General features: G+C 38.9%; 1 protein-coding gene across 1 annotated transcript in view; it reads left to right on the forward strand.

The window, feature by feature from the left end:
- Positions 1-20930, forward strand: part of ACO1 (aconitase 1) — a 35937-nt gene that overhangs the window by 14074 nt on the left and 933 nt on the right. Inside the window, exons 4-20 of the mRNA XM_041486396.1 lie at positions 1814-1951; positions 3244-3313; positions 3418-3601; positions 6323-6462; positions 7433-7604; positions 8044-8144; positions 9122-9238; positions 10503-10662; positions 13789-13924; positions 14413-14497; positions 14770-14926; positions 15455-15579; positions 16344-16448; positions 17124-17266; positions 18666-18813; positions 19230-19352; positions 20283-20468. Coding sequence (XP_041342330.1) covers positions 1814-1951; positions 3244-3313; positions 3418-3601; positions 6323-6462; positions 7433-7604; positions 8044-8144; positions 9122-9238; positions 10503-10662; positions 13789-13924; positions 14413-14497; positions 14770-14926; positions 15455-15579; positions 16344-16448; positions 17124-17266; positions 18666-18813; positions 19230-19352; positions 20283-20468 — 2290 coding nt within the window. The remainder of the gene's footprint in view (positions 1-1813; positions 1952-3243; positions 3314-3417; positions 3602-6322; positions 6463-7432; positions 7605-8043; positions 8145-9121; positions 9239-10502; positions 10663-13788; positions 13925-14412; positions 14498-14769; positions 14927-15454; positions 15580-16343; positions 16449-17123; positions 17267-18665; positions 18814-19229; positions 19353-20282; positions 20469-20930) is intronic.

Here is a 20930-nt window from a genome sequence, read left to right on the forward strand (position 1 = left end):
GGAAAAATTTTCCCCCCCCCCCCCCCCCCCCCCCCTCTCTCTTTTATTTGGTTGGGGTTTTTTGTTTGTTTTTGTTCCCCAGGGGCTCTTGCTTTTAATTTTCTACCTATTTCAGTTCTCATTTATAATCCACATAGTTTCTTCCTCTTCTAAATCAGTGTTATTATAAATATATTTTTAAAGACTTCTCTGCTGTTGAAAAAATGAGTATATTATTTTTCCCAGAAATGCAAATTGAGATTCCTACCTAATGGACTCTAAAAACTGGGCCTTGTTATTGCAGTGAGTCCTCAGGTGTCAGTAATAATAATATAATAGTCCTTGTTCAATGTAAGAAAGTAAATTTTCAGGTGGAACAATAGCACCTAATTGTTCTAATACAGATTGGACTTGCAAGTCTGTTCGCTGTTTGTTGTATCTTTGCACTCTGTCTTTATAAAATATTTTAGTACATCCATGGTAAGCCCAGTGCAGCTATGCTGCCAGTTGATTTTCTTCCTCAATGGTAGCGTCTTAGCTGTCATAACCTCTCTTATGCATTTTCACAGAGGTTTTTGAAATGCTAGAGACCCGTACAGCTCAACTTAAGGACATTAGAAAAAAATGGCAAAACTTCAAATGAAAGAAGTGCTGATTTCCTAGCTATTTTTCATCCACTAGCTGTTGTTAGTGTTTTGAAAAACTGGAGCAGAGAGGCAGCTGAACTTTCAAGCAAACATTGTTCCATCTCTTACTGCTCTTCTTTCTTGCCCCCTACTCCTGCTGAGTTTTAAAAAAGTGGCTATAAGTCTGCAGAGCAACTGCATTCCTGGAAAATGAGCTCTTGGACAGGCCTCTGAGGACCTTTTTGAAAAAGGCAGCTTTGGCAACTCTCCAAAAGCCATGCAGCAGTTACATTTAGGTTGTCCTGATTTAGAATTATCTACCTTCCTAGTTAGGATTATTCTGTATTTATCTTGAGTTGTTCTAAGACGGTAGAAGGATATTGTGTCTGTTCCATATTAATTGTATAACATTCATAAGTTGGCAAAATAATTCTTCTGCTGTTTTCTTCCTACCTTCCCTCCCTCAAATTCCCACAGATAGAATAACACAGTATGTCCTATTTTTCTTATAAAAATCTTATCCTGGAATGTCAAACTGCTGAACAATATCAATTAATTGTGTCCAGTTTAGATAATGTGGATCCTTTTTCCTGTTTATTTTTTGTTAATTATTCAGGATTTTCAAGGTAAAATTCAGTAGGAACTAAAAAACCTTTTACTGCTGTTGTTGCATAGTTTCTGATATTTAAAAAATATTTAGTAACTTCCTTATGGTCAGAGTTAAAAACATAAAGCTTCATGGCTTTTGGATGCTCTTACAGAAATGCAGTTTTTTCAGTGAGTTGCTCATTGATGCCAACTCCTTATGAGCACATCAGAGAACTCTCTGTTTTAGCAGCCAGCAAAATCAGATAAGCAAGTATGTAAGAGGGTTTTCCAAGCTGGTTGAAGATGTTATGGTAGAATATACCTCAGTAGAAAACTCAGAATGTGTGTGCAGAGAAGCACCAGAAGCTGTGTTAAAAGAAATATTGAAAAGTGCATGATCTCTTAGACAAGTCAAGTGTTGAAATGCCAGAAGTTCTGGTTGCTACTCATTATTTGTTTGTAGTGAAAATGGAGGAGTGCAGTTTGCTTTGTATTTGACAGTAGCTGTCTGTTCTGTATCTCAGGATTGTTGGTTGGTGTTTGTTTTGGTTTGGTTTTTTTTGTTTTTTTTTTTCTCTTTTCCAAATTGTTTCACCTTGCCCATTTTATTTCTCTTGTAGTGGTGTGCCTGCTGTGGTTGACTTTGCTGCAATGCGTGATGCTGTGAAGAAACTTGGTGGGGACCCTGAAAAAATAAATCCTATCTGTCCTGCTGATCTTGTGATAGATCACTCCATCCAGGTTGATTTTAACAGACAGTAAGAAAAAAAAATCACTCTTTACTTCTTAATGGTAGTAAGTAAACTGAAGCCAGTTACTGGTCATCAAGGTAGTTCTATTGGTGATACTGTTAGCATTTGTGCTACAACATTCCAGATATTGGGAAATTTTAAAGTTGGACTGTTCTATCAGCTGTGGTGAGCTGGGGGAAGAATTTTCTCTATCTGTGGTGTATCTCTCAGCAGCAAAAGCCTGTACTAAACTGTTGATAGAAACAGACTCATTCCAGGCCTGTGTTTATTGTACTTCTCTTTAATAATGCTGCATTATTATTAATTGCTCAGAAATGGCATTTTTTCCCATGTGCACTCTTTTGACCCCATAAGGGTTTTTAGAAAGGATGTATGAGAATATTTCCTTTCTTTCTCACTTCTCTAAGAATAGAGGTGATCTACACTAGGCTCAGTTCTGAGGAACTGCTTTTTGCTTCAGTGCCTACAAGCAGAAGAGCATGAGATACTGTCTACTACAGCCTCTATGAGTTCTGGAAAGAAACATAAGGCTATTCAGTCCTCAACATGCTGAGGACAAAGACACAAAACTTTCTAGGATTCACTAGACCTACAGTGAAATAAAAGACCTCTGTATACAGGTCCTTCTGCCCTCCAAGGTACATAAATATGAACTAATCTTCCAAACAGATCCTGCAATCACATGTTTTATGGTGGTTTCCTTCCACCTTGAAGTTTTTTGGCATGCTGTTACTAATCATTATTTTTTGTCACAGCCTTATTTTATTTCTATTAGGCTCATTAACATATGCAAGAAAATAGAGATTTTTCTCACATGTAGAGAACATTGGCTGGATTTATGCTTCAGTTCTTTCAAAGTCTGCCGTCCTAACTTAGGCAGCTGATTGAAGATTTTGTTAACTCTGTTTTGAAACACAGAGGCTTCAAGGCAGCACTCTATCATAGTGACAACAAATGAAGTTGCAGGACAGTTGTGTTCCGGTTTCCTTTACTACCTTGCTGATTCCTTCTGATTTAGTTGGAAAAGTCACATTTCTCTAACACGCAGTGTTGCTTTTCTCAGGCTACAACATTTAGGCCTGCCAAATGCAGATTAGTATTTACATGTGAAGCAGAGTTCAGGTATTATCTCTTAAGATTTCTTAAATCCTTTTCATTGGTTGCCTGTAGTGATGTTGAAATGGTGCAAGGATCAGCATTCACGTTAGCTAGTGAATCTTTTTTTCTTTCAACCTTTGACTAGATACAAAATTCACATGGTAATTTTGGTTCTGACAGCTGATTATTTTCATTTGCAGGCCAGACAGCTTGCAAAAAAATCAGGACCTGGAATTTGAAAGGAACAAAGAAAGATTTGAATTCTTAAAGGTACCAACAAAAATAATCTTATTTACATGGAGAAAAGTTCAGTGGATGAAAGTTCTTTCAGTGCTCATGTTGAAAACATTTTACTCTAATTCCTTTTGTTTCAGTGGGGCTCTCAAGCTTTTAAAAACTTGAGGATTATTCCACCGGGCTCTGGGATCATCCACCAAGTGAACCTGGAGTACTTGGCAAGAGTGGTGATGGATCAGGATGGCTACTACTATCCAGACAGCGTGGTTGGCACTGACTCGCACACCACCATGATAGATGGCTTGGGAGTGCTTGGCTGGGGTATGTACAGCAGTGTATCACAAGCAGTCTCTTGGCTCAGGGTGCTGTGTTTTGGGCTCTGGTGAGTTGATCCTGGTTGGCAGATCACCCCTACCTTATCACTTCCTCCCTCCTCCTGCTAGCACAATGGGGGAAGACAACTGTTAGCCCAAATGCAAGATTAAAGTAATGGGTAGAGACAAAGACAGTTTAAGTGAAGAGGGGTGAGTGCAGTGAAAGGAAATGAAAGAAGTGATGCGAAGACAGTCAGCCGCCAGCTCCAGTCAGCACACCAAAGCCCAGCCAGTCCCTGGGCAGTGGCTACTTTGGAAAGCCCACCTCCCCGACTGGTGATGAGCCTGGTGTTTTATGGCATGGAATATGTCATTGTTCCACTCTCATCAGCTGTCCTGGCTGTACCTCTGAGTGTTTTTCCCACCCCAGCTTACTTGCTGAGGGGCAGGGTGAGAAACAAAAAGCATTGATGCTGTGTAAGGACTGCTTAGCAATAGCTAAAACTCTGGTGTGCTGTCAACACCGATTCGGTCACAAATCTAAAACATGGCATTGTATGGGCTGCTGTGAAGAAAAGTGATCTCTGTGCCAGCTAGACACAGTTACATAGCCTAACCCCAAATGCAAGTAACCTGATAAGGTCTCTTACAGTTATATAAGACTTTGTAACTAAGCTCCCCTTTCTGATCTCTGCCTCAGATGATTTCTGCTACAAGTGTTGTTGGCTTTGTTTGGGTTTTTTAAATATATTCTTTTCTATTCTGCATTTAAATGACAAGGAAATAGATAAGGAAAATATTAAATAAAAAATAAAAAATAAATAAATAAAAAAAGAGAATTGAAGTATCACTGACCATCCAATTTTTCTTGTGTCACTTGTCTACTTTAAAAGTGTTGGATTATCCAAAAAGTATTGCAGTACAAATCCATTAGGTGAAAGGTGATGAAAATTAAATCTGAGTGACTTAAATATGGTTGGAGAGGACATTATGCAAAACAGAACTGTGAAGTTCTAATACCAGTACTCTGCACAATATTTGTTACAGGAATAGATATAAATAATTTATTTTTCCTTGTGGTGGTGAACTGAAGTGCTTGAATTATTGAATAAATAGGTAACTATGGAGCGGAAGTATTTGTGGTCATACCATACAGTAGTAAAGACTTCAGCTGAGCCTTTATTTTCCTGTGATGTGGTGATAGGAGTACTACTGAAAGAGCTGTTGTACGAATATGGAACACACTGTGTTTTTAAAGAGTATTTGTTAGCTGTTCATGAATGTGCTTGTGAAATTCTGAGCACCACATGCGGTAGGACTTTTTGATTTTAATAAACCACCTCACCTATTGTACTTCAGCAGTATTGGTTGAGTGAGACTTTCTGAATCAAGGGTGAAAGAGTTCCTGGCTTAGAATACAAAGGTAAAAAAGTTCAATGCATCTAAAACATGACATCTTTGGGATTAGACACATCTCTTATTCTGTGTGTGGTTGCAGCATATGCATGGAGCATATGATTTAGATGAAGTTATAGCACTAAAAGCTGCCTGGAAAAGTGTGACTCTTAGCCTCAATTTTTCTCCAGAATATGGAAAGTATTGCTGGATACAGTCTATAGCGTATGGGCTCAAAATACATATTCTTGGATCCAACATTTTTTCCAGAGACTGGTGTTGTTGAACTTGGTTTGTGACTGTCAGTGGTAGTCGGTCAGTTTTTTCAACTTAATTGAATGTTTAAAAATTAATCAATGCCCAGTGAAAGAAGGCACATGACTGGATCTGTCACAGCATTATCTTTTAAATTAACAGAGGTATATTTTTTTGAATGAAAGAAATCAGAAATTATTTTTCAGAACCATTCTTGGGTTACGTGGGAAGAAGGATTGGAGTAGTGATTTGGCATTCATAAGCAGCTATTACAGGCAGTTTTTTCTAGCCTAGTATTCATTAAGCTAAACAAAAGGTAGAAGGAGATTTTAGAGAAGAATATAAATATACGAGGGACTTTCTACAGGCAGAAAGTTGTAAAACTGCTTAATGGTTCAGGTGCTTAATGCTAAGTTGCTAGATAATAAACATCATGGCTTTGTTAGATTGCATATGACTGACATCTTAATATGTTACCTTAATAAATCAGCAATATTAAGTAGTAGCTGGAATTCTGATAGTGAAGTTGTGCTTATGCAGCAGTTCCCACCTACATATTCCCAAACCCTTTTGAAACATAGTGGACATAAGGGAAGATATTTCTGTCTTAAAAAGTACCTTTTATGTTAGCATTCATTAGTAACATTTCTTTCTTTCAAAATAATTTCTGATTTTTTGTTTGGTGACTAACAATCATGGTCTGCATATGTTTCACGCATAGCACATATTCAGTGCCATGTCAGTGGTTCTTGGTTTGTTGCGTTACATGTTTGAGATATTAAATAAAAATTTTACATCTGTTATTGTAAAAGTTAGCCATCCTTAGAGTAAGTTACTTAGATTCACCTAATATCCCATCTAATGGCTTAGGAGCAAGGATGAAAATATGGAACAAAATGAAATTAAAACCCCAACCTTGCAGGAACAGTAGCGAGATGAGGAATGCCTCTTAGGAGAAGACTCAGACTCTCTGCTTTCTCTCCACTTTCACAACTCATCAGGCAATTGGCTTCATGAGTTTATCTGATGTGTTAGTATGTTTCTGAATAGTCACATTGTGTCCTCCTGTTGTGTGCAGGTGTGGGTGGCATTGAAGCAGAAGCGGTGATGTTGGGACAGCCCATCAGCATGGTCCTTCCTGAGGTGGTTGGCTATAAGCTGGTAGGAAATCCTCAGCCACTGGTAACATCCACTGACATTGTGCTCACCATTACCAAGGTAAATTACCAAGATTTGATATTTTGATATTACTGCTAAGAGAGAAACACATTCTGTAGGACAGAGCCACTGTACAGAATGTGTAAGAACCCTATGTGTGCTTCCAGGTAGTAATTTTGAATTTTTAAAAGGCTTTATCACTGTCTGTGGATTGAATTCAACTCATTAAGGACAACTTTCTAGGCAAATCTGTTTCCCAGAAGCCACACAATATATATGTTAGGATATTTTGGAATTGAGTAGTGTTTTGGAGCAACAGTGGTTTTTCCTCTGCCTCAAAAAATCCCTGATGACTTGTTTTTTGAGGTCACCACTTAAAATAAGGCAATATAAAATCTGGAAACCAGACAGTAAGCATTGCAGTCTTATTTCTTCTATGTGCAGGTGTTTGATTCTTGTAATATGTTTATAATATGTTTAGTCACTCTGTGCATTGTCACTGAATTAAGAGTATTGCTGGGTCAGCATTAGTGTTGTTGGAAGTCAGAAATCTGGTACAGAAGGTCAGCATTGAATGCTGTCTACAGAGACACCTTAAAAAGGGGAAAGCCAACATTTTTCTCATAATTTTATTCAAATGTTGTGTATGTTCAGTTTGACTCATGTACTGGTGCAGTTGGTTCTCCCTATTTTTCCATCTTCCTGGGCTTCCTGTGTGGAGAGTCCCCACACAGTTTTCTTCCTCTTAGAACATCACGTTGGGAAAAATACAATTGTAAGACAGTCTAGTTTAATTTAAAGGAAGATCAAGTTTTAGAAGAAATACGGTGCCATGTTGTACCTTATTACTGAAACTCTACATCTCAGTGTCCTCATCTTCATGATTTAGTTTAGCAAAAGCTTCCTGGTTTCAAATGGCTGTAGAAATCTTCACAAGAGATTTCTCTGAGTCAGAAGCTGGATTTCATAACAGACATGCTAATGTCATTTGACACATGACAATGACACAGATACTGTATTTTTATAACAGCATCTTCGCCAAGTTGGAGTAGTGGGTAAATTTGTGGAGTTTTTTGGTCCTGGTGTTGCCCAGCTGTCGATTGCTGACCGAGCCACCATTGCCAATATGTGTCCAGAGTACGGAGCAACAGCTGCCTATTTTCCAGTGGATGATATTAGCATTGGGTACCTGATGCAAACTGGTGAGTATAAGAAGACACCACAAGTTAAGAGGCAATTGAAAGGATGCCAGGTCTATATGACATTGCCAGTGGGATTGAATCAGGTGAAGCCTTCTGCGCCTCAGTTCATTTTTTTATTGGTATTTTATTGGTATTGGTACTTACTGAGACTAGTTTTTGCACTTAGGATGCATGTTTAGGAAGAGCTGATTGTTGGATTTATGGCAGCCTGCCAAAAATCTGAATCTAGATTTTCCAGGTGACAGAAATAGGAAGCTAAGATTTTGTTCTGCAAAAGCCACTAAGTCTGCTCAATTGGTTTGGTTTTAGTGAATCTCTAATATTTGCCTTGAAAGGGTCTTGTAGTGCTATTGTTATGCACTTTTTTTTTGTTCTGTCAAATGGTGGTTCCTCTGTTTCACTTGCATTTTGGTTTTGCTGTATCTGGCTTTCATTTTAGGCCGCGACAAAGAGAAGGTTATGTGCACAAAAAGGTATCTTGAGGCTGTGGGAATGCTAAGAGATTTCAAGAACTCTTCTCAGGATCCAGACTTCACACAGGTTAGAAACTACTCTGTTTGCTGTCTCCTTGCTTTATGTCCTGTCCTATTTTATTGTGACAATTGTCTGTTTTTCACAGAAACTAAGAAATAGTCAAGGAATTCCTTGTCCTTTGCTTTGGTCTGCACAGCTGTCTTATTTTAAGGCTCAGTGGAATGAGTCAGTTGGCTCTTCAGGTGTGAAAACTTGGGTGTAGGTATAGATTGGCTCTCAGATGACCTCCAGCTGGGGCAGATTTTCAGTTTGTTTGATGGAGCTTTGAGAAGTCCTTCCAGACGGAAGGATACTCTGAAGAGCAGCTATGGAAATAATGTGGATGTTGTGTGTGTAAGCCCTGTTTGCAGTTTTTTTCTGTTCAACCAGTTATTTTACTGTGTGAATCAGGACCCTTAGAAGCCCTGTGTGGTAACCACAGAGCACACAAGTAATGTCCTGTGCAAGACAATTAAGATCTTACTCTGTGTCCAGGAACTCAATATTCCTGGTTTTATCTGCTGTAAAATTTTATCTTGTAACTTGTGTTTGAGTCTGCATGATTATTCAAAAATCTTAATAGATTTGGAAGGATGTAGCACATTAAGAAAACGAAGTTGGAAAATCGGTGAGGAATAGATGAATAGGCTGCTTTGTTTTGTATCAGTTCCAGTATTTCTTCACATCATTTTTTTAACCTGTTTCTGGCACGTGAAAAGACAAATTAAAAAATAATTTATAATGCTTAGATGCTTTAGTTACATTGGGTTTTTCAGTAACTTTAGTACTTTTGATAGCCGTACCTGTGAGCTGGCAGCATCTAAAATTAGAAGTGTTCCTTTTCTTCTGATCTTCCCATTCTCGTGCATCTTCAATAATTTCTGCAAATAATGATGTGCAGACTTAGCATTGATTCAACAGCAGAGGTAAGCATACCTGTAGCTTACCTGACTTCTACTTATCAGGCAGTGCCCAACCACTCTCTACTTATCTTACTTGACCAGGTTGTCGAGTTGGATCTCCATACTGTTGTGCCTTGCTGCAGTGGACCAAAAAGACCTCAGGACAAAGTTGCTGTGTCAGATATGAAGAAGGACTTTGAGACTTGTCTGGGAGCCAAGGTAGGGACTGGGAACATTTGGGCAAACAAACTAATTCATGCTTCTAAAAGCTGTCTGGTGTCCAGGAACTACGTTCTGGGGTTTTGTGTTGTTTGTTTGCCTACTGAAAAATAAATGAGGATATTTGACTGCAGTTTCGAAGGTGACAGAAGCAACAGGTAGTTTAAAATTGTGATGTTGCTACTCTTGCATGCAAGTGTTCATGCCCTATTGGAGTAGTATTTCTTTCTGATCTTAGGCCTAACACAATTTTGACATGGATTAGAGATTTCTGAACTCTGCCACAATGGGGGGTTGTTAATAGAGGGAACAAAATACCTACTGCACTGAGTTTTGAGATAACTACCCAGCTCTTCAGCTCTTCAAGCATTCCAAGCAGGTTATGCCCTGAATCCACGATGTAATTTTGCACTAAGTATTGAATCTGTTCATCAGAGCAGAACTACATGTGTCTCTGTGACTCTTGGATGTTGGTGGTAAAGACAGAAAACAATGACTACATGCTGCATCATTCAGTCAGAAGTGGTCATTGAAAAAGGCGCTAGATTTATATTTGAATGAATATTCCTGGATACTTTAGTTTTCTAAATCAGTTTGAATCTTTACCTGATATAGTAATCATCCTTGTTAAAGGCATTACAGAACTCCAGTGATGTAAAAGAAATCTAAATTACGGCAGTTCCCAATAATTCTTGGTTTGTTACATTTTCCAAACTCCATTAGGTGATCTTATACTTTCAGATATCTAAATGTAATTTTTCATGGCATGAACAGTGCCTACTTGCTCTTTGGTTTTTTTCCAACTATCAGACCTTTGCCTCTCAAATCAGCTCCTGGTATACATGCAAGCTGGTATACATTTGATAATCCTGGTTTAAAAATCTTACATGTTATGCTAAAATCTCAGGACTAGATTGTGTGCTAAGACTATGTGTGATCAGGAATCTGTAACATCTAGGAGTAAGAAACGTCTGAGAAATCTGAAGAAGGATACATTCATGCTGGAAAAAAATAAAAACATGTTCTGCTGCAAAGGCTGCCTGTTTTACCTGTAAATATAGAAGAGGAGAAACTCCAGAAAAAATAATTTTTGTCCACCGTGTTGGTTGGCCAGAGATGCAAGCCTTCACCATCAGACCTAAAAGCACAAGCATGGATGTGACTAACAGATGATTTTCATTGGTGAAAAAACAGCTCATACTAATGTTCAGTTAAAATGTTTATGTAAACCACTCATTTTGATTCTTATTTTCTCCTCCTACAGCAAGGATTCAAGGGATTCCAAATTGCACCAGACCGACACAACAGCATAGTCAAATTTAATTTTGAGGGCCATGACTTCGAGCTTGCTCACGGTTCAGTAGTGATTGCTGCCATTACAAGCTGTACAAACACCAGTAATCCTTCAGTTATGTTGGGTGCAGGTAAGCTGATTTGCCTAATGTGCAGTAGTTTCTCTTTGGCTCTGAATGTGTGTCCTAAAGATGACAACAACACTGATGTAATTCAAGGTGTACAGTGCTGGTTTTGTGATTTGGAGTGTTAAAACTGAGCTTAGTTTCTAAGGGTAGCAAAGGACATACAGAAGTGGTAGCTAGAAATGTAGGTTGACAAAAATGTATTTTTCCTGTCTTTTCTGCAAGGAAAGCTGGGACTTAATTAAGCAACACTTTTGACAGTTTTCCAAATGCACAGAAGCTGATATATGGAGATAAGAAGAGGCTATTGAAAGTCAGAGCCAGAAGAGGGACAGTGAAGAATGGTCTTTTGGGGCAAGTCTGAAGGTGCTCTGAACTGTCAGCAGAGTGAGGAACACACATTTAGCTAGAGGTTGTCCTCTGAAGTTGTTGCAAGAGTCTGGGGACATGGTAGGTGTGAGTAAAGAAGCAAATCGTATTCTCAGGGATTGCCAGCTTTGAGCCTTTTCATTTACATCTTAACTACATCCAAGAGAAAGGCAGAGGTGAGCTTGGTATGCACCACTACAGAACAGTTAGTCTGACTTGGTTGTATAAAATTTTGTGTCAGGAGATAGTTCATTTTTAATGTTACTAGTCAGAAAATTTGTCATTCCTAATGTGTGCTTCTGGCAGCAAAATAGGAAAGCAGAATGTCAGCTCAAAGGGTTCAGTCTATACTGAACAAGTTTGGTCCAGTTCCCAGGCACTTGGCTACATGTTTGCATATTTATTTCTCTCCTCTGCAAACTTATACATAGATGGTATCTGTCTCTGTATGATGATTGCTGGCTAGTCTGTCAGACTGTTCATGTGATGCAGACTTCATTCCTACAAAGGTCAGAAGGGATGTGCACTGGGCAGTACAAAGGTCCTTCACCAGAGAGGATTACTTCCTGGTTAAAGTAATATAAATTCTATTTGTTCCTGTGTGGTACTGGGAAGCTTTTGGGCTGTCAACAGTCTCTATCAACAGTCACTTTGTGTTTGGCTTTTTTATGTGATATTTATCACTTGCTTTTAGACTAGCATCTATATTTGCATACTTTACATACCAGCAGTTCACCCCCTCCCAGGCCAATGGTCATTTAAACTCTAGCAACAGGTTCAAAGTCCCTCATAAACTAAGAGATGTGGGGCAAAGGAGAAGCAGAGGAGAGACCTGCTCATTTTCTTACCACTTTGAGAGGAATTGAATTGAGTTCAGAGTTGAACAAGGTGTCCTAATCCACTTGCCTTTAACAGGACAGCCAGAGCAGCATACCTCTTTCCTCAGGTATGCATTCTGCATTATCACAGAGATATACCTGTATTTCTCTCTTCCAAGGATCAAGAAGTAGGTTTTCTCCAGGCAGACTGTGTTTGCCTTGCCTATTCCCTTAGTTCTAGGTGGATGTATCCCTCAGTTGTGCCTGTTGAGGATAGTTTCCTCTAATGTTTGGCTCCCAGGCTAATGATATGCATTTTTGGCCTTCTCTGAAGCAGTAGGGATACTGAATGCACTTTGTATGCATTCACTACTATGTGATGCACAGCACCCTCAAGAATGTAGTCGTAAGGATTTTGGTGTATGTACTCAAATTTAGTGGCTACTGTCACCTTTGCTGCCTTTCTGTACAGCAGCATTTATGTTTTGACCTTGACAAGGAAGGAACAAGTAATTCTGTCAGTCTCTGATAACTGTTGATAAACAGCAGTGTTGAGAATACCCACAAGAAGCACAATAGTTTGGCTTTCAGGATGAAGTTTCACATAAAAGTAAATAAACATACAATGTTCCCAATTAAGTAACCAAGCTAAAAAAATCCAGGATATGAGCAGTTGTTTCAAACTACTGCTATCTATCCTGTGCACTCTGCAGGGGCTGTGTGTCTGTGGGGGTACTGGGTATGTACTGTAGGAACTTTGACAGCCTAATCTGACCTTAAAAATATGTTGGATTAAGGTTGCTCAGAGGAGCTGAAGTTCTGGCATTTCCTTGCCAACTTTGAGAGTTTGACTGTGCTATCTTTTCAGAACTGGTAGAAACAGCAAGAGAGAGGCCAACACTTTCAAACAGTTGGTTGTCAAAGTCTAGTTCCTAGGATAACTGTTCATGGTCTCATTTGCAGAAGTATCCAAGAACTCCAGTTTCTGCAGATTCCTGTAGTAGCTAAGGACCCTTAACAACTTCAGGAATAGGACAGCTTCTTTAAATCCACGTGTAAGCCATCTCACACAACACTTAAAAGTGTCATGGTCCAGGTCATGTCTCACAAAGGTGCCAGACAGCTGGCAAAGACAAACCAGTTTGATGGCATCTTCCTGTTGGAGATCATGTTGGGTCAAAGCACAGCTTATGTCTGTTTTCTTATCTAAATGAATGTCATGTGTGAGGGGGAAAATGAAGCATGGGAATGTGAAGTTTTGCATAGTTTACCTATCTGCTGCTTCTTTTATGTTCATCCTGGAAAAGAACTGGAGAGGACTTGTTCTCTGAACATGCATCTCAGTATGGACAATTTATTTCAAAGGAATATTCAGGATAAATGTGTGTCTAGTAAGACCTTCCACTGAAATATCTCCATGCATATTACAAATTCAGGACTAGTAAAACAGCAACAAGTAAAACTTGTGCAACAAGCTGTGGATTTTGAGATGTCTTGTTTGTGGCAAGGGCCAGCATTGGTGCTCTCATAGCCTTTGGCTCCTGAGGGCAGCAAGTCCTATGCTGGCAGTTGTTTCTTCTCTGGTTACTACACCATGGTAAGTGGGAACTTAACAGACCTTCATTGTATTTTTTGTGAGACATCTGTCTTACAAATAGTGCTCTGAATTTTGAATGTCTTCTTGCAACCCCAGTGAGTGCATCTTACTAAATGGAACTTCCACCAATTTTCTAGTGGAACAGAAATTGCAGGCTGGATGTACAGTTCAACAGAGCACTTGTCCTCTAACTGGTTGTCATGGAATTAGTGTTGTTGGCTTGCTGTACCATTTCATTGCTGATGCCTTTTCTGTTCCCAGTTATTTAATGATATCTCTCCTAACATGCTAATCCACCAAACTGTCTCACTTCCAGGAAAATCTGCAACTATCCTCTGTATTTTTCAGGACTGCTTGCTAAGAAAGCTGTTGAAGCTGGTTTGACAGTGAAGCCATACATTAAAACCAGCCTGTCCCCAGGAAGCGGGGTTGTCACTTACTATCTGAGGGAGAGTGGAGTTATGCGTTACCTTTCTCAGCTAGGGTAGGAGTGCTTTTCTTACTGTTGTCCTGTGGCTGCTTAACTAAAAGCATTGTCAACAAGTGAGGCAATAGAATAACTGTTTCTCTACAGCTTAAAAGATATTGCAGGTACCTTATGGTGTGATCCTGCATGAGTGAACACATTGCTGTTGTGCTGGCTGGCTTTGTACCAATGATGAAGGCCTGCTGTAACTTCTTGAAGACTTATGTTCTTAAGCATGAGAATGGGTTATTTTAAAGACTAATTGTTTAGAAACAGTGTAAATGACACTATATTGTTGTTCCTCTTGCTAGGTAACACATTTCCCATTCTGTGTGCATGGACAGTCACTGCAGTGGTAAAAAGCATGTAAAAAATGCTGTTCTCAGTAGCATTTCACTTGTTAAAACAGTGTTTCTCCTGAAAGTAACAATTGCCATCTGCTGAGTGATTACATGTCTTGCTCCAAGGTAGTTTTTTGTTCACCATTATTTTTATACTTTGTATAGGTTTGATGTGGTGGGTTATGGCTGTATGACATGTATTGGCAATAGTGGACCCCTACCAGAGTCTGTTGTTGAGGCCATTACACAGGTATGCAGTTTTTCCTGTGCAGCTCATTCATGTTAGCTGTTCTCTGCTGTGTGCTGTTCTGAGCTGTATTACACTGTGTGTTTACTCTTTTCAGTTCTGTACAAAGTAAATTCAGTCTATATTCTTTTCTGTGGGAAGTGTTTTGGGATTGTTCAGAAGACAGTTCTGTGACTGGTCATTGCTGTTGCAGTGCAGTGACGCTCTGCAGACTTGCTGTGTGTGTGGATTCTGCAAGCACCTGACCTGTCTTTGTCTCAAACTCCATCTTAAAGGGAGACCTTGTGGCAGTGGGTGTGTTGTCTGGCAATAGGAATTTTGAAGGGCGTGTCCATCCCAACACCCGTGCTAACTACCTTGCCTCCCCGCCACTGGTGATAGCCTATGCAATTGCAGGGACCATCCGGATCGACTTTGAGAAAGAGCCTTTAGGTAAGACAGTGCTGGGGTGCTTCTTTTCACAGCTTATGAACTAAACTGTTTGGAATTAAGCACTTCAGGAACGCTTGTCCTAGGGAAGTGCTTTAAAGTACTAAGTACCTCTGGGAGACAAGTTATACAATTGTTAAGAGTCAGAGATTATGGAGAAAGAATAATGCTCTGGCTTGGCTTCCCCCTAATTCCACAGGGTCATATTTTTGGTTATATCTGGGTGATAGTCTTTCAAGAGCCAACCTGAGGTAGTTGATTTTCAAAGACCTTCAAGGACCTTCAAAGATCCTTTCCAGCATAAATGATTCTATAAATTATTCTGGAAGGTCATTGGAAGTCACAAGAGAAAGGTTATGTACAGGTGTTATCATGTTTGTGGCTCAGTTTTCTGTCAGACCCTTGCAAGTGAAATAAAGTGTGTCTTGTGAGTGTTACAAGGAATACATAGCAAGAGAACAGAGTGGTAAACTTTTCTTTCTTCTTAATGAAAAATATATGCAACAAAATTGACAATACCGTTTTATACAGGAGTAAATGCTTCGGGGAAGAAGATTTTCCTGAAAGATATCTGGCCAACAAGAAATGAGATTCAGGCTGTTGAGCGTCAATTTGTTATTCCTGGGATGTTCAAGGAGGTCTATGAAAAAATAGAGGTGAATTAATCGTCTTGGCAGTAGTTTGATTGATGTACTATGCTATTCTGAAGATATAAATAAGACGATCATGATAATTAAATTAACTTTTTTCATGTCTAGGTTTTGCTCTTGTTCTGACAGATATTTAGATGAGTTTTTTTTTTAAAAAAATATCTTCTGGATAATTAATTCATTCTTTCAGACAGTCATGTTTTGAAAATTGCTCCTTATGATATTTTTTATGTAACATGTAGATGATGTGTTTTCAACAGCCACCCCCAGCTGATACTAGAAGGTGGAATATTCCAGCTTCACAGATGTTTGATTTTTTTCAGCTGACATAAAATTCATTTGCATTAACTACCAGGATGGGTGTCAGAAAAAAGACTTGTACTTGATAAAGTCTTCCTGCAAATCTTAAGTTTTGAAACAAAATATTCTTATGGTTTTTATGTTAGGGAAGCTTCTTAAGATTACTTAAAAATACAATAGACAATTATAAAGTGTTACCTGTGTGCATAATACAGGTTATTCTCAAAAAACGGAATGAATGTATCTTCTTTTGTAATGAAATTAGGATTTTCCTAAGTCTTTTAATAGACAGAATCATTAAAAAACACCCCTAAAAGTAATGTAGATGGTTATGTGCATTTTTCAAAGTGCTCTAAGAAATACATAAGGCTTTTGCTAAAGTCTAATTTGTAATTTTACCTGGATTCTGAAGTAATTATGTTGCTTCTGAAAACTTAGAAGTCAATGAAAGGATTTTGTATGTTTTTCAGACAGTAAATAAAGCTTGGAATGCCTTAGATGCTCCTTCAGATAAACTGTATGCCTGGAATCCCAAGTCTACTTATATCAAGTCTCCTCCTTTCTTTGATGGTCTGGTACGTACGTGCTTTCCCTTTGAATCATGCCAAAGTGTGCAGTGATCTTGACTCATATTGAAGGAGAAGAAAAGCCACTTCAAGGGGCCTGAGAGGATTCATAAAAGCCTATTGAGGCCTTGGTTCTTAAATGTTAGAATTGTGCTATTGTGTTAATTTTAATACAAAGGCATTAGTGAATCTCAAAATTGTAAGGATTCCCTTTCACTTCAGGGCTCTTGAAAAGTCTCCTTTTCCTTTGAAATTTAAATACTTCTAAATGGTCACAAAGCAAGTGAAGAAAAACAACAGGAAATTAAATGCACTGTTTTCCCTGCTTGCATGTTGCACCAAATAGTCAGTGTTTGAATTGGCAATTCAGTGCCATTTAAAAGTACATGGAGACTTGAATACATGCATATGTCTAGGAATTCTCAATTTTCATACATGTATCATGGGAAGCCTTGGCTGGTTTTTTTTGTCTGCTGTATTTTCTTAATGCATGAGCTTACTGGCAGACAGCCAGGGCATCATATTTGTTCAAGAACATAAAGATTTTTAATAATGTTGGGTTTTTTCTTTCTCCTAACCTGTATAAAAAGGGAGACTTTATTTTGCAATTTGCACTTTTTTAAAAAAGGTAAAGGAATTATTTTTCATACATTAATTGTTTTATTTGTGTTTATGATGGCTTAGACTTTGGCTCTTCAGACCCCGAAAACAATAGAAGATGCTTATGTCCTGTTGAGTTTTGGGGATTCTGTGACAACTGACCACATATCTCCAGCTGGGAACATAGCAAGAAATAGTCCTGCAGCCCGTTATTTGACCAGCAGAGGGTAAGCACTGCTTATTGTTCTTGTCATACATTGGGAAGAGAAAACAAACCACAACTGTTATGCCATGTTACGGGCACACATACCTTCTGTCTGTTCACATACACTTCTATACCTTGACAGCTGCCTGGACAACATATAAATTAAGAAAGAAAAACATTTGTCGTTCTACTACTTCAGCAGCTCTCACTAAGTGTAAGAAGTAGAGTACGTCTGTTATCCCTGTAGGGTTAAAAACCTTTTTATGGAAATAGGGGAAGAAGATGACTTACTGCAAAAACTAGCCTGTATAAAAAAGGGAATCAAGATTTGTCTCCCTATCAAAGCAAAATGACCATTTTCATTAGTGCCAATAATGGATTTTATATTAATTTCTTCTAGCATGTGCAACTATTTCACATATCTAGGCTCTTAGGCACAAAAGAACATCCAGAAGTTCAGGTTTCAGTGCAGCTATAATAACAGGCAAATCTATTCTGGTTGGAGTCTTGTAAAATGTTCATCTTTTTCTGTGTCCAGTCTGTCAGTTTAGTACTTGGGGTTCAACTTAAGGCAAGACCAGGACTTACTAAGTTGACCTATTCAGACTTCACAGGTAATATAATGCTTTTATTCTCTGATTTTGGCACTTCTTGCAACTTCAGTGGTGTTTCGAGCAACAGCACTGACATAAAAAGTCCTAACTCACTAAACTTAATAATTTTGGAAAGAGAATGGATTACAACAATGTGATATACTGAAAACCACCTGCTCTGGACTCTGACCCCCTGCTATCAGTTACTTGGAAATCTGAATAGTCCTACATGCATTGCAAAACAGATGCTGTATGTCATAGCTGTGGTTTGGATGTAGCCCAGTGCAAACAGTCTAATTTTCCGTCACATTCTAGTGCAATTTATGTTTGCTGGTTAGGGTGGAGTGTCCCCTCGTTCTCATATTTCTGTTCGCAAGTGAAATTTTTCTTCTGTAGCTCTAACTTGCAGCGGAGATTCTTGCTGCCTTTTAGATATTTAGCACAGTGCTCTGCCGTTGTTCTAGATGCTATAGTAGTATAAACAATGAGTATCTTTGGGCACCAGCTATTAAGAAAAATGCTGTGTTGCATCTGTTGACTTAATGTGAGTTGTATCCTTGCTTCACTGTTGGATACTATTTCTAGGGCAAGAGTTGAGAATATTATGGAAGCTGTTTTTTCTGACCAAAGTGTAGCTATTTGTAAATTACTTTTCTTTTGCTTCAAAACATCTCAAAGGAGAAGTATTGGCTAACTGGATGCTGCTGCCAGGGTGGGAACTACATACATACCTACCTCAGAAACACCAGTTTATTACTTTCTTTATTTAGAGCAGAGTGCTTTTGGTCTAAAACCAACACAGTTTCTTTTCTTCTTTTCCCTTAATAGCTTGACTCCTCGAGAGTTTAATTCTTATGGCTCCCGCAGAGGGAATGATGCTGTCATGGCCAGAGGAACATTTGCAAACATTCGCTTGGTCAACAAGTTCATTGATAAACAAGGACCTCAGACAATCCATTTCCCCTCTGGAGAAACTGTAAGTACACCTGCTGCTCTAAACTGTGGCTCACTGACAACAGAGTGGATTACTGCTGGCTTTCCTTCTTACCAGCTTAGGTAATTTACTTCAGTACCTTTTAAGTAAAGCTAATTGAGGGGGCAGGAGCTGACTCAGGAAAGCAGTCACATGTACCTGTGCAATGTGGTCCTTTCAGGCACATCAGTGGAGAGTGTAACCACTGTAAAAGCACCGATGGAACGTGCAGGTTTGCATTGGGAGTGAGATCAGACTAGAAGGCACAAAGTGCTGTATGGTCAATATCCTTGAAGTGCTGTTTGGTGGAAGTTGTGGGCTTCAACTGTTTATGTGGAGACACTTTTTTTCCCTCCTTTCCCTGGAACTGTGATTCCACTCGCAATAATTTTACAAAGCATTTGGCATTTTTATTCCAGCTGGACGTGTTTGATGCTGCAGAAAGATACAAGCAGGCTGGTCATCCACTGATTGTGCTGGCTGGGAAGGAATATGGTGCAGGAAGTTCCAGAGACTGGGCTGCTAAAGGACCATTCCTCTTGGTGAGTGGCTACAGTAAACTAGGAGGACAGTGTTAACAGTGCATTTATTTGTCAGTAAGACTAGCTTATGACCAATCCTGGGTAGCTCATTCTCACTTTTGATAGCAAGAGATATTTTGAAATCTCAGCTCTCTCCAAAAGACACAGTAGAGTTGCAAAAGCTATTTAAAATTAATAGATCTTGTTCTGACTGGAAGGCTTGACTGATCTTCATCTAGAAGTCCACAAGACCACACTAGAAAGGCCAATTTCTTTACTTCCACTTTCAGTAACCACATAAGCCATAGGTCTGCTTTCAGCAGCATTGTTAAGCTCACTTAGCAAGGAAACTAGAAAGTGTAAGGGAAGAGTATCAGTGAAAATAAAATTTAGCATGGCTTCACCATGGGAGCCAAATACAGATCCACATACAGTGAACTACCTGTTTCTTTCTTTGTCTGTCCAGTCTTACACTGTTTACAGCAAGAACTCTGATTCAAGTTTTATTGCATTATTAGAAAAATATGCAAGAGAGTTGGTATTTAAGTTCATCTAGGTTTTTGGAGTTTTTTTTCTGGCAATGAGTTTTAGTGTTAAATGTATTAACATGTAAAATTTTCAAAATTAATTAAACTGCGTGCTGGTGCTTATAGGAGGGCAACACTGAATTAGGAGTAGTGGAAATGACTAGTGTTGCTCTGCATAAGATATGTTAAAGTAGATGCAGGATTCCTGAGAAAATGTGTTACTTTCTTGAGTCAGGCTTGTTTAAGGAGGTGTGAAGGTTAATGTACAATCAAGTCATCCTGGACAGTTTGCTGTCAAGACAGACCTGTACCAGTAGCTGGTAAATGAAATGGAGGGTACCACAAACAAACCAATTTTCTTCTTGTGAGCACAGAAAGACTGTTCTGAACTATGAAATAACTCAGCCTGTTGTTTATTCTCCAGGGTGTCAAGGCTGTGCTTGCTGAAAGCTATGAGAGAATTCATCGAAGCAACCTAGTAGGAATGGGAGTGATTCCTCTGCAGTATTTACCTGGAGAAGATGCAGGATCTTTAGGACTCACTGGACGGGAGCGTTACACCATTATCATTCCTGAAAAACTTCAACCACAGATGAATGTCCAGATTAAGGTATGAGACACCTAAGAGCTGAATTTTCAAAACATATGCTGTGTCATATGGCAGTCAGATTCACTCAGTATAGGGAGAAGAATTGAGAAGGTGAAGGAGATTAAAACAGTTATTCTAATAGGGGTTAAACTGAAGGAGAGTAGAATTAGGTTAGATACAAGGAATAATTTGAGATGAAGCACTGGAACTACTGCCCAGAGAAGCTGTGTGGATTCCTTCTCCCTGGAAGGGCTTGAGGCCAGGTTGGATAAAACTTTGAGCAACCTTCTCTAGTGGAATGTTTCCTGCTCATGGCAGTAGGGGTTCAAACTAGGCGATCCTTAATGTCCCTTCCAGCCCAAACCATTCTATGATTTACTATGACAGGATATAAAAGCAGGATGCTCAAACTGTTTTAATTAACACAAAGCCATCCGGTATTTTGGACCAGTCACTCAAAGTCAACTGTAAATTTCTCAGTTA

This window comes from Pyrgilauda ruficollis, unplaced genomic scaffold (genome assembly GCF_017590135.1).
Source record: "Pyrgilauda ruficollis isolate IOZ18807 unplaced genomic scaffold, ASM1759013v1 scaffold76, whole genome shotgun sequence".
Taxonomy (NCBI): domain Eukaryota; kingdom Metazoa; phylum Chordata; class Aves; order Passeriformes; family Passeridae; genus Pyrgilauda; species Pyrgilauda ruficollis.